The sequence below is a fragment of the Aptenodytes patagonicus genome, chromosome 22 (genome assembly GCF_965638725.1).
Source record: "Aptenodytes patagonicus chromosome 22, bAptPat1.pri.cur, whole genome shotgun sequence".
Lineage (NCBI taxonomy): Eukaryota > Metazoa > Chordata > Aves > Sphenisciformes > Spheniscidae > Aptenodytes > Aptenodytes patagonicus.
The window spans coordinates 6114712-6130132 of NC_134970.1; the positions used below are offsets into that span (position 1 = coordinate 6114712).

Here is a 15421-nt window from a genome sequence, read left to right on the forward strand (position 1 = left end):
GAGAGTCTTGAGGTATTTTTCCGGAGGTTGGTTTTTCCCTTCTTCTTTTTGTTTCCTTGGAGGGGGGGTGGGGTGGGGGGGGGAGCTCCCCCCCCCCCCCCCCCCCATCGGCTTTTCGGCATTTTCCAGTGGGGGCTTCCTCGCGCCCGCGGCGGAGGGACGCGGGGGGACACCCGCGCCCGGCGGGGGGGTGGCCCCGGTGGCCCCTCCGTTAATGGGCTTTGGACTGTGGGAGAGGAGAGCGCTGGGTCAGGGGTAGCGGAGACCCCGGGCCCACTGTGTCCCCCACCCAGGGTTAGGGTGTCCCCAGCGGTGTTCCCCACCCAGGGTTGGGGTGTCCCCAGAGGGAGCATCCCCCCAGCATGGACAAACATGTCCCCAGAGGGTCCCCACCTCGTCCACCACCCACAACCAGGATGTCCCAAGATCACAGCGTCCCCGCCAGCATCCCCTGCTCAGGGCCAGGGGGTACCCACGCTGTCCCTCACCTGGGACATGGGCGTCCCAGAAGGTCCCTGTGGTGCCCTCCACCCAGAGCCATGGTGTCCCCAGAGGGTCCCCGCTGCACCCACCACTCGTGACCCAAGACCACAGCGTCCCCCAGTGTCCCCCGTCCTCCCCCCCGAGGCCAGGGGGTACCCAGAGGGTCCCTGTGGTGTCCCTCACCTGGGATGTGGCCATCCCCAGAGGTCCCCGTGGCATCCCCCACCTGGGGCCATGTTGTCCCCACAGTGCCCCCCCTTAACTGAGACCAGGATGTCCCCATGGTGTCCCCCACCCAGGACCAGGGTGTCCCCCAGGGCACGGGTGCACACAAGCAGCCCCAAGCCCTGGGAGGAGGCAGGTCCCACCCCGTCCCCCACAGGTGCTGGTGGCCCTGGGGGGGGTCCCCCCATTTCACTGCCCAGCATCACACCCTGACGCCGCTCTGCACCCCCAGGAGCACCTCAAACACCCCCCCCCCCCCCATCTCAGCCCTACCTTCAGGGCGCTCCGCTTCTCCTCGAAGCCCAGGGGGGTCCCCGGCTTCTTCCTGCGGACGGAGCCGCCCGAGTCGGGGGGGGCCGGGCCGGGGGGCGGCGGGGGGCCAGGCAGGGGGGGCGCAGGCTTGGGCTTGACGGGCCGGCAGTACGTGGCCGCGTTCTTGCGCTTCTTGACCTCATCCTCGGAGATACAACACGGCGGGGGCGGCGGTGGCACCCCCGGCCCGTGCAGCGGTGAGCCTCGGGGGTCCACGGCGGCGGCACCGGGGGGGCCGCGGCAGTCCGGGGGGGCGAGCCGTTTCACCCGCGTCGTACCGTTGAGGACGGCAGCGGAGGAAGAAGCCGGGCAACCCGAAGGGGTGGGTTTCGTCTTGCCGGGGGGAGCCGAAACCTGGCAGCCGGGGTTTTTGCTTTTGACCCCGTCCCCCAAACAGGTCCGTTTATAGGGGGGGCCACCGGCGGCGAGAGGGGGCTTCCGTTTGCGGGTATCCGGATCCGTCCCACCGGCCGTTTCCCGGGCTCGGGAAGATTTGCTGGCCTTGGTGGAAGGCAACTTGCTGAAGGAGGGCGAGGGGATGTTGGCCGGCAGCGGGGAGGTGATGGACTGGCTGCCGCCCCCCCCGCACTCCGGCTGGCTGCAGGCGGCCGCCGCGTGGGGGGACCCCACCGTGTAGTTGAGGCTGGCAGGGACCCGGCCCTCCCGGGTGCCCGGGGGGACCGCCGATGACGATGAGGTCCGTGGGGGGGGTGAGGGGGTGGGGGCGGCAGGGGGGGCGGCGGGGCTGGGGGGGGCCGGGGTGGTGTGGAGAGGGGGCTCGGCGGCTGGAGGGATCTTCCTGTGGGAGGGGAGGGGAAGGGTGAGATGGGACCCCCCCAAAACCCTTGCTCCCATCCCTGCATCCCCACTACGTCCCCCCCAGTTCAGGTGGGGAGGGGTGAGGCGGGATCCCCCTAAATCCCCGCTCCCATTCCTGACCCCTGCCACGTCGTCCCCCCCCAGTTCAGATGGGGAGGGGTGAGACGGGACCCCCCCATACACACACAAATCCTCGCTCCCATCCTTGCCCCCCCCCCCCCCCAATTCAGGTACACCCCCTCCACGCCGCGCTGGGACCCTGGGGAGGGCAACCCCCCCACCACCACCACCCCGCCTTGGGGGCCGGCTGGCTTTGCACCCTGGCACCCAGCAGCACCCCCCCGGCACCCGCCGCCCCCCCCCCCCCCCTCACCTCCACATGTGGGAGCTGAGGTGCCGCTCCAGCATGGAGCCCAGCGCCGAGCAGAAGCGGTCGAGCCGCCGGTTGAAGACGTAACAGCCCGGGCTGACCAGGCGGCTCCCGAAGGTGCAGAACTGAGGGGGGGTGGTGGTGGGGGGGGAACGACACACACACACACACACACACGGTCAGCATGGCCCCCCCCCCCCCCCCCCCCAGAAACCTCCCACCCGGAGCATCCCACCCGGCACGGGGCCGGCAGCGGGATGCAGCTGGGTGGGCTCGGGGTCGGGTTGGGGGGGTCTCCGTCCCAACCCTGGGGTCCCCTCACTCACCGCCTGGGGCCGCGGCGGGCGCGTGGGGGGGCAGGGGGGCTCCTCGCCCCCCTCCTCCTCGCTCTCCTCGCTCGACACCCGGCTGCCCCCCTTGGGCAGGGGGAAGGGGAACACCCCCGTGCTCCCCTCCCCGGAGGCGGCCGGCGCGTCCTCGGGGTCGCTGTCGGAGGAAAGCCGGGCCCTGCACCGGAGAGGGGGCGGCGAGAGATTTTTGGGGTGCCTGATATGGGGGGGGGGGGTGTCCATGTCCCGTCCCCCCCCGCCACCCGGACATCGGGGTCCTCACCTGGGGAGCGGGCAGTGGGAGTGGGGCAGCTTGGCTCGGCAGGGAGAGGCGCTGGGGGGGCCGGCGAGGGGCTGCGGCAACGAGGAGGGGTCCTGCTGGGGGGGGGGCAGCAGCGGTTCCTTCCCGGGGGGGCTCCTCTCTTTCGGGGACTCGCCCTTGCGGGAGCTGGCCTTCAGCTCGGCCACCAGCACGTCAAAGTCCTTGGCCCGTCCCCGCACCTCGCGGCGCTGGTGCACCGAGTGGATCTGTGCCGGGTGACAACAGGGAGGGGGTCGGGGCGGCGGGGGGGGGGGGGGGGGGGGCGAGAAAACACCCGCCGGGACCCCCCCCCCCCCCCAAAACCCCCTGGGCAGGATGGCAGCATGCGTGTGTGTGTGTGTGTGTGTGGTCCCCCCCGTTGTCCCCCCACCGCCACGGCATCCCACTACCTTGCAGGTCAGCAAGCGGGTGCAGATCTTCTTGGTGTCGGGGTTGAGCACGCCGCACTGCCTGTTCAGGTCGCACTCCTTGCCTGCGGGCAGAGGAAGGCAGCGGGATGCCGGGGGGGGCCCGGGGCCGAGCTGCGTTGGGGCGGGGGCCGGGGCGGGGGGGGGGGAGCAAGCGCTTTACCCCCCCCCACGTTCGGCCCCGGTCGAGGTTTCCACTGGTGTGGACGGCGGGATGAAAGCGGCGGCGGCGGGGGGGCTCCGGCGGCTGGAGGTTGGGGGGCGGGAGGGGGGGGGGGGGGGGGCACGGCCTCACCGGGACCGCCACCGGCCGGCCATGGGCGGTGGGGGGCGGGGGGGGCTCTGCAGGGTTCACCCCAGCCCACCCCAGCCAGGGCTGGAGATGGAGACACCCCCCCCCTCCTCAGAGCGAGAGGCTGCAGCATCCCCACTCTGGGGCCGGGGGGGGGGGACACCAGCCCCGAGAGTCATCCTCTGTGGGGCGGGGGGGGGGGCCACCGTCTCCTGGCCCCCCTCCTTTCGCCCCCAGCCTGGGTTCTGCTAATGGCATCGCTCGCTGTCGCCCGAGAGTGCCCGTGAGCACCGCAGCATCTCTCCGACTCCCATTTCTGGGGGGTAGGGGGGTGGGGGGGGTGGGGAACTGGGGTTTGGGGGGGTGTTCAACCCTGGCTCACGCTCTTGCCACACGCCGCCGCCGCCGTTCCTCCGGGCCAGCCGGCACCGCGGGCAGAGACCCTAAACCTGCCGGGGTGAACGGAGCTGCGGTCAGGGCACGGCTCCTCCGGATGCAGGAGGAGAGGTGGGAGATGCCCCCTCGGTACCTACCCCGCTGCCAGACCCGGCCGCCGAAATAACGGGACCGGGATGCCGCGCTGGGATCCGGTGCCGCGCGGCACCAACCTGCCGCCCCCACCCCGTCGCCGGCAAGGAAAGGGGGACTCACGCGCCAGCTTCTTGTGGGATCTGGGGGGCGGCTTGGAGGCGCCCGCGTCCTTCTCCCCCGGGGCAGGCGCGCTCTCCGGCTTGCACCCGGGGCCGTCGGCGGGCATCGCCGAATCCCCCCCGACCCCGGCCGACACCGGGGGCTCTTTCGGCACCGCGGCGGTGGCGGGTTTCCCCAGGGGTTCCTTGGAGTTGGTGGGTACGGCTTTGGGGGGCACCTTGATCCCGTGCCCGTCCGGTTTGGGGATGCTGGGAATCTTCTCCAGGTTGACCACGGGCACGAACAAGCTGGGGAGAGAATTTGGGGGGGGGGGAGCGGTGTCAGAGCGGCCCCGCGGCAGGGAAGGGGCAGAGCCGCCCGTCCCGGCGCTCACCAGAGGTTGTTGTCCTTCTCCGGCCGCTCGGGCAGGGGCTGGACTCGCCCGCGGGCACCTGGGGGCTTCTCCCGCAGCGCCTTGGCTGCACCGGGGGTCCCGCCAGCCGCCGGCTGCCCATTGACGGCAACGTGGCACTTGGCAGCGGCAGCGGCGCGGGCATACAGCTTGCTGAGCGGGCCATGGCGGCGTTCTGCCGGGACAGGGTGGGATGGGGTACGGGGGGGTGGGGGGGGAAGCCTGGCGTTAGCCTGCACCAGGGGTCCCACCGCCGTGAGCCCCCCAACCCCGGGCTGTGCCAACACGGCCAGCCCCGGCTGCCTTCCCGTGTCCCTCCCGGTGCCGGAGAGGATGCCGTGGGGGGGGATAGCCGTGCCCGGAGCCCCCCCCCAGCTCACCGCAGTGCTTCTGGAAGGCCTGGGGCTTCACCACCTGGCTGCAGTGGTTGCAAACCACCAGGTAAAACTCGTCGTGCGCCGGGCAGTGGCCGAAGATGTTCATGTCTGCAGGGCGAGAGTTCGGTGAGTGGCACGGCACAGCTCCCACCGGGTCTTGGTGCCGGGGGAAGCATCGCAGCCCGAGGGTCCGGGCTGGAGGGCGAGCACAGCCCCAAAATGCCAGGTTTTCTCCCCAAAGGAGGGAGCTTACCTTCCTTAATCAGGGTCATGGCATCCAGTTTCTTGCCGCCGCTCTTCCCGCTCTCCTCCAGCTCCGACCCTAATCCTGCCGGAGACAAAACCCTGTCAGCAGCAGCCGGCACGGGGACGGTCCCGGCCTCCCCCGGCTGCGTCCAGCATCGGGTGCAGCCGCCGAGTCCTCGCCGCCGGCAGCGCTGCCACTCCCGGCCGTCAAACGCCACCGGCGCTCCCGGAACAATTAAACCAGCTAAAATTAGACCAGAGGCACGGATCCGTCCCGGGATCAGGGTTGGCCCCGCGGCGTGCCATTGCCTCCGAGGTCCCCGTCCTGCCACCCCATGCCGGACCCTGCGGATAGCCCACCGCCAGCAGGGTGCGGGTGCTCCTGGGGACAGCCCCGTCCTGGCTGGGATGTGACCGGGGTCAGCCCCTGCTGCCCGGGGGACACCCCGGGGACACCCCTGGAGACACCCTGGTCCCCATGCGGCCGTGGCCCCGCAGCCTGCGTCCTCGCCGGCCCTGCCAGTCGGGTGTCCTGGCCCCAGCCAGCCGCACCGGGCTCTGCTGTGGGGGAACTGGTGTCCACCGGGCCAGCGGTGACGGTGTCCTGGCCAGCTGTGCCATACTGAGCGCCCAGTGCCATCCAGCAGTGCCATACTGGGCACCCAGTGCTGTCCGGCTGTGCCATACTGGGCACCCAGTCCCATCCAGCCACGCCATACTGGATATGCAGTCCTGTCTGGCCATGCCGTACTGGGCACCCAGACCTGCCCGGCTGTGCCATACCGGGCACCCAGTCCTACCCACTGTGCCATACTGGGCACCCAGTCCTGCCCGGCTGTGCCATACCGGGCACCCAGTCCACCCCCTGTCCCGTCCGGCTGTGCCGTACTGGATATGCAGTGCTGTCTGGCCATGCCATACCGGGTGCCCAGTCCCGCCCGGCTGTGCCGTACCGGGCGCCCAGTCCCACCTGGCTGGGCCATACTGGGCACCTAGTCCCGCCCGGCTGTGCCATACCGGGCACCCAGTCCCACCTGGCTGGGCCATACTGGGCACCTAGTCCCGCCCGGCTGTGCCATACCGGGCACCCAGTCCACCCCCAGTCCCGTCCGGCCGTGCCATACTGGATATGCAGTGCTGTCTGGCCATGCCATACCAGGCACCCAGTCCCGCCCGGCTGTGCCGTACCAGTCGCCCAGTCCCACCTGGCTGGGCCGTACCAGGCACCCAGTCCTACCCGCTGTGCCATACCGGGCGCCCAGTCCTGCCCGGCTGTGCCGTACCGGGCACCCAGTCCTACCTGCTGTGCCATACCAGGCGCCCAGTCCTGCCCGGCTGTGCCGTACCGGGCACCCAGTCCTACCTGCTGTGCCATACCAGGCGCCCAGTCCCACCTGGCTGTGCCGTACCGGGCGCCCAGTCCTGCCCGGCTGTGCCGTACCGGGCGCCCAGTCCACCCCCAGTCCCGTCCGGCCGTGCCGTACTGGATATGCAGTGCTGTCTGGCCGTGCCATACCGGGCGCCCAGCCGTGCACAGCCACACCGGGAGTACCCGTGCCCCATCCAGCCGTGCCAGGAGCTTGTGCCGTGCCCACCGGCTGCCCGGTCCCGTCCACCTGCGACACGGGGCACACCGGTGGGGCGGTGCCCGCCCTGAGGTACCTGGTCCCGGTGCCCGGTGCGCAGAGCCCACTGGGGCAGCGCCCGGTGCCCGGTGCAGGGTACCCCGGTAGCCGGTTCCCCGCCCGGGGCACCCAGTACCCACCGCCTGGTTCCCAGCGCCCGGTCTGGGGCACCCGGTGCCCTCTGCCTGATCCGGGGTAACGGCGGCAACTGGTTCCCGGTGCGGGTTACCCAGTGCCCACCGCACCCGGGGGTAGCTGGCACCCGGGATGGGTCACCCGGTAACTGGCTCCCAGTAACGGGCGCGGGGTTCCCAGCGACCAGACCGGGGTGCCCGGTGCCAGCTCTGGCTGCCCGGTGCGGAGCGCCCGCTGCCTGGTTCCCGCTGCCCGGTTCCCGGTTGCCCGCTGCCCAGTGCCGTCTGCCCGGTTCCCGGTGCAGCGTGCCCCAGTTCCCGCTGCCGGGTGCCCGCTGCCCGTTACGGGGCGCCCGCCGCCCGCCTACCGCGCGGCGGCGCTAGGACCGGGGGGCGGCGGGCGCGGCTCCGTTGGCGGCGGCCCCCCCGCCCGCCCCCGCCGCCCCCGCCGCCGCCGCCGCCGCCCCTCACCCGGCTCGGCCGGCGGCCCGGCCCGCTCCACCCAGGCGCTCCAGCTCTGCCCCGCGAACTCGTCCAGGCTGGGCAGCCGCCGCTCCGCCGCCATCGCCGCCGCCGCCGCCGCGCGCCCACGCGCCGCCATCGCCGCCGCCGCCGCCGCGGGAGCGCGCGCGCGCGCGCGCCCCCCCCCTGCCCCTGCCGCCGCCGCCGCCGCCGCCGCCGCCGCCGCCGCCGCCCCGCGCGCCCCCGCGCATGCGCCGCGCGCCCCCGCCCGCCCCGCGGCACCACGGGCGGTGTAGTCCCGCCAACCGCCCCGCCCCGCCCGGGGGCTGCCCCGCCCCGGCGCCGTCCCGGGACACCCGCCGCCCCCCCGGGAGACACGGGGGGCCGGGGGTCCACAGACCCCCATGGGGGGCGGGGGAGCCGGGGTTACCCCTATAGGGGGTAATACATATAGCCCTATACGGGGCTGGGGAGCCGGGGGTTACCCCTATAGGGGGCTGGAGTCCCGGGGGTTACGTATAGCCCTATACGGGGCTGGGGAGCTGGGGGTTACCCCTATAGGGGGCTGGACTCCCAAGGGGTTACATATAGACCTATACGGGGCTGGGGAGCTGGGGGTTACCCCTATAGGGGGTAATACATATAGCCCTATACGGGGCTGGGGAGCCGGGGGTTACCTCTATAGCGGGTAATACATATAGCCCTATACGGGGCTGGGGAGGTGGGGGTTACCCCTATAGGGGGCTGGACTCCCAAGGGGTTACATATAGCCCTATACAGGGCTGGGGAGCTGGGGATTACCCCTATACAGGGCTGGACTCCCGGGGGTTACGTATAGCCCTATACAGGGCTGGGGAGGTGGGGGTTACCCCTATAGGGGGTAATACATATAGCCCTATACGGGGCTGGGGAGCCGGGGGTTACCCCTATAGGGGGCTGGACTCCCGGGGGTTACGTATAGCCCTATACGGGGCTGGGGAGCTGGGGGTTACCCCAATAGGGAAGTAATACATATAGCCCTATACGGGGCTGGGGAGCTGGGGGTTACCCCTATAGGGGGCTGGACTCCCAGGGGTTACATATACCCCCATAAGGGGGCTGGGGATCCGGAGGTTACCCCTATACAGGGCCGGACTCCCAGGGGGTTACATATAGCCCTATACAGGACTGGAGAGCTGGGGCTACCCCTATACGGGGCTGGACTCCCAGGGGTTACATATAGCCCTATATGGGGCTGGGGAGCTGGGGGTTACATACGCATCCCGTACCCAGCTGGGGACCCAGGGCTTATATGCACCCCTAAAGAGAACTGGACACGGCCAAGCGCTATATACCCCTCTATAGAGCTGGACAGCAGAGGTTATCTATGCCCTTACACAGGGCAGGACGCCCAGGGGTTATATATAACCCCTATACACCATCAGGCATCCAGTGTTTCATTACTCCCCGTATAGAGCTGGATACCCAGGGTTATATACAGCCCCTATACAGAGCTGGGCGCCCAGGGGTTATATATAACCCTGTACAGAGGCAGCCATCCAGGTGTTAATATACATCCCCTACAGACAGCCGGGCAGCCGGGGCTTATATACGCCCTTTGGACACCGGGCGTTATCTATACCCTTATGGAGAGCAGGGCACCAGGAGTTACCCCTATGCAGAGGAGGACGCCCAGGGGTTATATACAGCCCCTGTAGTACAGAGCTGGGCCCCTGGGACTTATATATATCCCTATAGCGAGCTGGACACCCAGGTGTTATGTATGCCCTCGTACAGGGCAGGACACCCAGGAGCTGTATATACCCCCCACGTAAAGCTCCTATACAGGGCGGGACACCCAGGAGCTGTATATACCCCCCACGTAAAGCTCCTATACAGGGCGGGACACCCAGGAGCTGTATATACCCTTATATGGAGCAGAACATCCAGGTGTTGCATACACCCCCTATAGAGAGCCGGACACCAGGGGTTATACGCACCCCTATATAGAGCTGGTACCCAGGACTTTTATAGGCCCCCCCGTAGGGATGTGGACGCCCCGGGGTTACACGTAGAGCCCCCCCTACGCGGAACGGGACACCCAGGGTTACGCAGACCCCTATATACAGCCAGGCAGCAGCGCTTAACGCCCCCCTCCCCGGGGTTACGCATCCCCCCCCCCACTATAGCATCCATACCCCCCCCCCACCCCCCCTCCATCTCCAACCCTCCGGGGCCAGCGACACCCCGTCCCCGGGCTGGCGGCCGGCGCGAGGGGCCGGGGGCCGGGTGGTGGGACCCCCCCCCCCCCCCCCCGGGGGGGCGGCTACTGCTTGTCGATGGCCCCCTGCTCGGCGGCGCTGTCGCGGGGCGCAGCCTGCGCCTGCCACGGCGTCTCCTTCAGCACGAACCAGCAGTTCCCGGCCCACAGCAGAAAGTTGATGAAGCCGAAGAGCTGGGGGGGGGGGGGAGAGAAGGGACCCCCGGTGGGGGGGGGGACAACACACACCAGTGGGTGAGCCCACGGTCCCGGGCGCCCCACGCGCCTCCTGAGCCCCGCGCGCCCCGTGTAGCCCCTGGGCCCCATGCACCCCATGCATCTCGTGTGCCCCACGTGCCCTGTGCAACCCGTGCGACCCCTGGGCCCCACGTGCCCCGTGCAGCCCCTGGGCCCCGTGCACCCCATGCATCTCGTGTGCCCCACGTGCCCTGTGCAACCCGTGCACCCTCCGCACCCACGTGCCCCATGTGCCCCGTGCGACCCCTGGGCCCCACGTGCCCTGCGCAGCCCCTGGGCACCATGCACCCCATGCATCTCGTGCGCTCCACGCGTCCCATGCAACCCCTGCACCCCCCGCACCCGCATGCCCCACGTGCCCCGTGCGACCCCTGGGCCCCGCGCGCCCCGTGCAGCCCCTGGGCCCCGTGCACCCCATGCATCTCGTGCGCCCCACGCGCCCCGTGCAACCCCTGGGCCCCACGTGCCCTGCGCAGCCCCTGGGCACCATGCACCCCATGCATCTCGTGCGCTCCACGCGTCCCATGCAACCCCTGCACCCCCCGCACCCGCATGCCCCACGTGCCCCGTGCGACCCCTGGGCCCCACGTGCCCCATGCAGCCCCTAGGCCCCACGCACCCCATGCATCTCGTGCGCCCCACGCGCCCCACGTGCCCCGTGCGACCCCTGGGCCCCACGTGCCCTGTGCAGCCCCTGGGCCCCGTGCACCCCATGCATCTCGTGCGCCCCACGCGCCCCACGTGCCCCGTGCGACCCCTGGGCCCCACGTGCCCCGTGCAGCCCCCGGGCCCCACGCGCCCCGCGCAGCCCCTGGGCCCCATGCAATCCATGCACCCCGTGTGCCCCACGCACCCTGTGCACCTTGTGCACCTCGTGCACCCATGCACCCCACGTGCCCCATGCGCCCCATGCACCCGTGCGCCCCACGCACCCCGTGCAACCCATGCAATCTGTGCACCCCACGCACCCCGTGTGCCCCGTGTGCCCCATGCACCCCATGCGCCCCATGCACCCCATGCGCCCCATGCAACCCGTGCGCCCCATGCACCCTGTGCAACCCATGCAATCTCTGCACCCCACGCACCCCATGCACTTCATGCACCCCATGCGCCCCATGCAACCCGTGCAATCTGCGCACCCCACGCACCTCGTGCACCCCATGCGCCCCATGCAACCCGTGCAATCTGCGCACCCCACGCACCCCATGCGCCCCATGCACCCTGTGCACCTCGTGCACCTCGTGCACCCCATGCACCCCGTGGGCCCCATGCAATCTGCGCACCCCACGCAACCCTTGCATCTCATGCGCCCATGCCAGGGGCTGCGTCACCACCGCCCACCCCGCCGTGGGGGTCCCCTAACGGCGGGGGGGGGGGCGGGGGGCATCTCGTGGGGGGTGCAGCGTGGAGTTAGCACCGTGGCCGTGGAGCGCGTGTGCGCACATTTCCACCGCCCTCTCCCGGCTGAGCTCAGGAATCCGGTGTGTGCGTGTGCGCGCACGAGGGCTGGCGGGCGCGAGCGTGCCCGCGCCCGCGCCCACGCGTGTTGCGTGCGTGTACAGGCCTGTGTGCCCGTGTGCGTTCACGTGCGCATTTTCACGCGAACACGCGCGTGCGTGGGCGCGCGCTCGCGGGCACGGGTTTGGCAAGCACGAGCAGGCAGCCGCACGCCTGTGCGCGCGCCCGTGTGCACGCGCGTGTGCCCCCGCAAGGGCTGGGAGCCGCTGAGCTCTGCTTGAAGCGCCGTAAATCCCTCCCCCAAGCAAATAAATAAATATATGTGCCCATACGGGCATGCCCGTACGCACGCCCCGGCGCGAATACGTCCACGCGTGTGTGCCTATACCCCGGGCACGCGTGTGCCGCCGCCCGGCTCTCACCACGGAGATGTTGGCCAGCCCCATGGCCGGCGTGGCGCCGGCGTTGCAGACCACCTCCTGGCCCTGGCAGACCCCCATGGCGGCGATGAGGCTGGCGGGCCGCGTGGCCGCCTTCACGTCGGTGAGCCCCTTGCCCCACGCTGCCGCCGCCACCAGCCAGAAGAAGGCGAAGCAGACGGTGATGCAGAAATCCTGCCGGGATGGAGACACCGGGCTCAGCCCCGGTGCCGGTGGGGAGCGGGGCAGGGTCCGTCCCGTCCTCTCCCCCGGGGGACGCAAGCCGCCTTACCACGAAGGGGAGCTTCTTATTTTCGCCGTAGATGGAATGAAAGCGCAGGTAAAGCACCAGAGCCGCCATGGCGTAGAGGAAGGAGAAGACCCCCAGGGTCACGAAAAATTCGGCGGGAGCGGAGAAGTCGCCGATGAGGTGCAGGGTGTGGGTCTCCGGCTCCTCTCCGCAGTCCGGCATCTCGAAGGGGATCTGGTATAACCTGGGATAGCGGGAGGGGGATGTCGGGCGGCCCGGGAATGGAGGGGACGATGGGGACAGCTCTGCCAGCCCGAAATAACCCCGCTGGGGCAGTCCCCCAGGGATGGGGGGCACGGACCCGCTACCGGGTCGGAACCTGGACGCTTTGCCGCGGTCCGGTGCCCCGGCATGGGGCCAGCAGCCGAGGGAAGGGGTTAAAACTGTGGCTCACGGACAGTGTCGGGAACCCGGGGGGGGGGGGTTCCTCGCAGTGCCGGGGGGGGGTGCAGAGAGTCCCCAGCCGGACACGGCACCTCCCTGCCCACAGGCACCGTGGCTGCGGTCCCATGGGGGTCCCAGCAGCGGGGATGAGGTTTAACCCCAACCCAGCACCCCACGTCCCCCCCAGCTCGCTGCGGAGCCGCGCCGGGCGCCGAGGTTGGTTCCTGTGGGGAGGGGGGGGTCCGGGTTCGGTGCCCCCTCACCTGAAGGGGTACCCGAACTGGACGGAAATGGCGCTCATCTCTTTGCTTTCGCCGCTGCATTTCACCGTCACCCCGGTCTCGCCACCGAAGGAGCCGCAGGATCCGAAAGCGAAGATGGCGAAGAGCTGCGGGAGAGGAGCAGCGGGGTCGGGAGGGAGGGGGGGTTCGAGACCCTGGGGACCCCCCCCCCACCCTGGGGTGGGATGCACCCAACCAGCCCCGCTCGGGGTTTGCACCCCCCCGGCGCTGAGTCACGGTGGCCGCGGCGGTGCAGGGCGAGCTGCCACCCCGCAGCTGTCGGCCTCGTGCGCCAGCACCGGGGCTGCTGCCGGCACCGGGATTTGCGGCCGGGGGCGAAACGGGGCAGCGGTAGGGGGGGGGGGGGGGGGCGATGTTCCGGGGGAGGGGAGCAGCGAGGCCACCCCGCTGTTAATTTTAGGCACGGTGCCGAGCACCGGAGAGGGTTTCCAGCGAGCCGGGAGCGTCCCCACGGTGAGACCCCATCGGTCCCCCGCCCTCTCGGGAGCGGCCGCTGCCATTTCCCCTCCCTCGGCGCCGAGCCGCTCTCGTCTACAGCGGAGGGTGCCGGGAAAACGCGGTTCCCAAATAGTTTTCTGGCAACTCATCCCGGCCGAGCTCCCGGCTTCCCCGGCGGCCGGCCGGGTGAAGGGGGGAAGCCGAGCGGCCGGACCTGACGCCGTGGGGATGGGCAGGCCCACGTGCGGCACCGAGTGTCGAAGCAGGAGCGTTGGCGGCCACCCCCGGGGATTTTCCTCCCGCTTTCGGCTTCGGGGTGTCTGTGCACGCAGGGTCTGACCCCGCACGGCGGGCTCGCTGGCAGGGGGTGCCCCGCGCCTCCCCGGGTGGGATTATCCAAAGCAAAGAGCTGCGGGATCGGGGGAAAAGCCCCCTCGACCCGGCTCCTCCGGGCGGGAGATGCCCGAACGGGTCCGGTCTCGCGCCCCGGGGGCTGAGCCCCGCCCCGTGCCTCAGTTTCCCCAGGGCTGGCACCTGGGCGTGAGGCCGGCCGGGAGCCCCCCCCGGCCACGGCGAGGCCGTGCCGCAGAAATGCCGCCCTGAAATACAATCCCGGCGCCATTCATAGCATGGCCGGGACAGGGCCACGGGCGCTTGGCTCCCCCCGTCCTCGGGATCCCCCCTCCTGGGACCCGCTGACCCCCAGCCCCCCCTCCCCACCCACCCGCCCGGTGCCCCCCCGAGCCCGTGGGAACGACGGGGACGCGGCACCCCGATATCACCGTCCCCTCCGGCACGGCCGGACAAAGCCACCTGCTCAAGGTCACCGGGGGGGCCGCGTGGCCCGAACTCAGGCGTCCAAGCGGCCCCGCACCCCAGCTCTCCCGGAGCCCCCCCAGGATGGGGTCCCTGCGCCCGGGGCTACCGGGGTGGGGGGGGCTCCGGAGAGGCAGGGGGGTCTCCAGGATCCCGGGGGGCTTTAGGAAAGCAACAGGGCACCCCAAATTTGGGGGTGGGGGGAAAGTGCTGGACAGGGAGGCCCGGGAGACCAGCACCCAAGGGTGCTGGGGAAGGGGCTGTGCCCGGAGCGGGGGGGGGGGTGGGGTGGGGTGGGGGTCCTGGTGCCAGGATCAGGCCCGGGATGGGGGGCGGGGGGGGGCACCTACCCACCCCCCCCAGGGGGGACTCACCCATTCCAGCACCTTGATGAAGCCCAGGGGCTCCTGGAGGCGGCCCCAGCGCACCCCACCCAGGACGCGGTCCTGCGGGGAGAGAGCGGCGGGAGCCGGGGCACCCGGGCGGCACCGGGGACTGCTCCGGGGGACCGGGACGGCTGCACCGGGGGCTGTCCCGGGGGACCGGAGGGCAGCTCCGGGCGGCGGAGGGGAGGTGGAGGGGTGGCTGCCCCGGGGGACCGGGACGGCTGCACCGGGGGAGCGGGGGGCTGTAACGGGGGCTGCCCCGGGGGACCGGGAGGGCTGCACCGGGCGGCGGAGGGGGGGTGGGGGGGTGGCTGCCCCGGGGGACCGGGAGGGCTGCACCGGGGGAGCGGGTTGCTGCACCGGCCACGGTACCAGAACGGCGGAGGGCTTGCACCGGGACACTGGGAGGCTGCACCGGGGGTCGCACCGGGAGGTTGCAACGGGGGGGGTGGGGGGGGCTGCACCCGGGGTTGCATGGGGAGACAGGGGGCTGCACCGAGAGTTGTCCCGGGGAACTGTGCCGGAGCACCGAGGGGCCGCAGCGGGAGGCTGTCCCGGGCACCGGGAAGGGGTGGGGGTGTCACACCGGAGCCCTACCTGGAGCCGGGGCGCTTTGTCGCCGGCCGCGGGGGCGCCGGGCTCCGACATGGCCGGGCCGGGGGCGGTCGGTGCTGCCTCCGCCGCCCGCTGGGACCGCTCCGCTGTCAGAGCCGCCACCGGGAACCCCACCGCCCCCGGGGCGGGCAGCACCGCCCCGTCCCCGGCAAGGCCACCGGTCCGCCCCCGGACCCCCCCCACCCCCGGGACAGCCCCCCGCCCCGGTCCGCCCCCGGTCCCTCCGCCCAGCGCGGACCCGGCCCACAGCGGGACGGGCAGCCCCCTCCCGCCCCCCCGGGGGTGTCCGTCCGTCCGTCCATCGGCTCGTCCGACCCCGACTTGGTCTCCCCGTGCAGCCCCGGAACGGGA

General features: G+C 71.4%; 2 protein-coding genes across 2 annotated transcripts; both read right to left on the minus strand.

Annotated features, from left to right (window-relative positions):
* Positions 1–123: 123 nt before the first annotated feature.
* ATXN7L2 (ataxin 7 like 2) lies at positions 124–7584 on the minus strand. The gene is made up of 11 exons (XM_076357841.1): positions 7455–7584; positions 5232–5306; positions 4982–5086; positions 4584–4776; positions 4211–4497; positions 3250–3332; positions 2822–3066; positions 2536–2716; positions 2213–2334; positions 982–1819; positions 124–226 (listed from the first exon to the last, which is right to left on the minus strand). The coding sequence occupies exons 1-11, from the start codon at positions 7582–7584 to the stop codon at positions 212–214; spliced, it is 2274 nt and encodes a 757-aa protein (XP_076213956.1). The 3' UTR covers positions 124–211.
* Positions 7585–9671: 2087 nt separating this feature from the next.
* On the minus strand, positions 9672–15201 carry SYPL2 (synaptophysin like 2). The gene is made up of 6 exons (XM_076357843.1): positions 15053–15201; positions 14444–14515; positions 12777–12901; positions 12112–12313; positions 11823–12014; positions 9672–9879 (listed from the first exon to the last, which is right to left on the minus strand). The coding sequence occupies exons 1-6, from the start codon at positions 15101–15103 to the stop codon at positions 9751–9753; spliced, it is 771 nt and encodes a 256-aa protein (XP_076213958.1). The 5' UTR covers positions 15104–15201; the 3' UTR covers positions 9672–9750.
* Between the last annotated feature and the right edge of the window lie 220 nt (positions 15202–15421).

Coding starts and splice junctions, on each gene's coding strand:
- ATXN7L2 (XM_076357841.1), bottom strand. CDS start 7,584: ATGGCGGCGCGTGGGCGCGCGGCGGCGGCGGCGGCGATGGCGGCGGAG. Junction 5,087..5,231: donor CATGACCCTGATTAAGGAAG/GTAAGCTCCCTC, acceptor CTCGCCCTGCAG/ACATGAACATCTTCGGCCAC. Junction 2,335..2,535: donor GCCCGCCGCGGCCCCAGGCG/GTGAGTGAGGGG, acceptor ACCCCCCCTCAG/TTCTGCACCTTCGGGAGCCG.
- SYPL2 (XM_076357843.1), bottom strand. CDS start 15,103: ATGTCGGAGCCCGGCGCCCCCGCGGCCGGCGACAAAGCGCCCCGGCTC. Junction 14,516..15,052: donor ACAAAGCGCCCCGGCTCCAG/GTAGGGCTCCGG, acceptor CTCTCCCCGCAG/GACCGCGTCCTGGGTGGGGT. Junction 12,902..14,443: donor TCATCAAGGTGCTGGAATGG/GTGAGTCCCCCC, acceptor CCTCTCCCGCAG/CTCTTCGCCATCTTCGCTTT.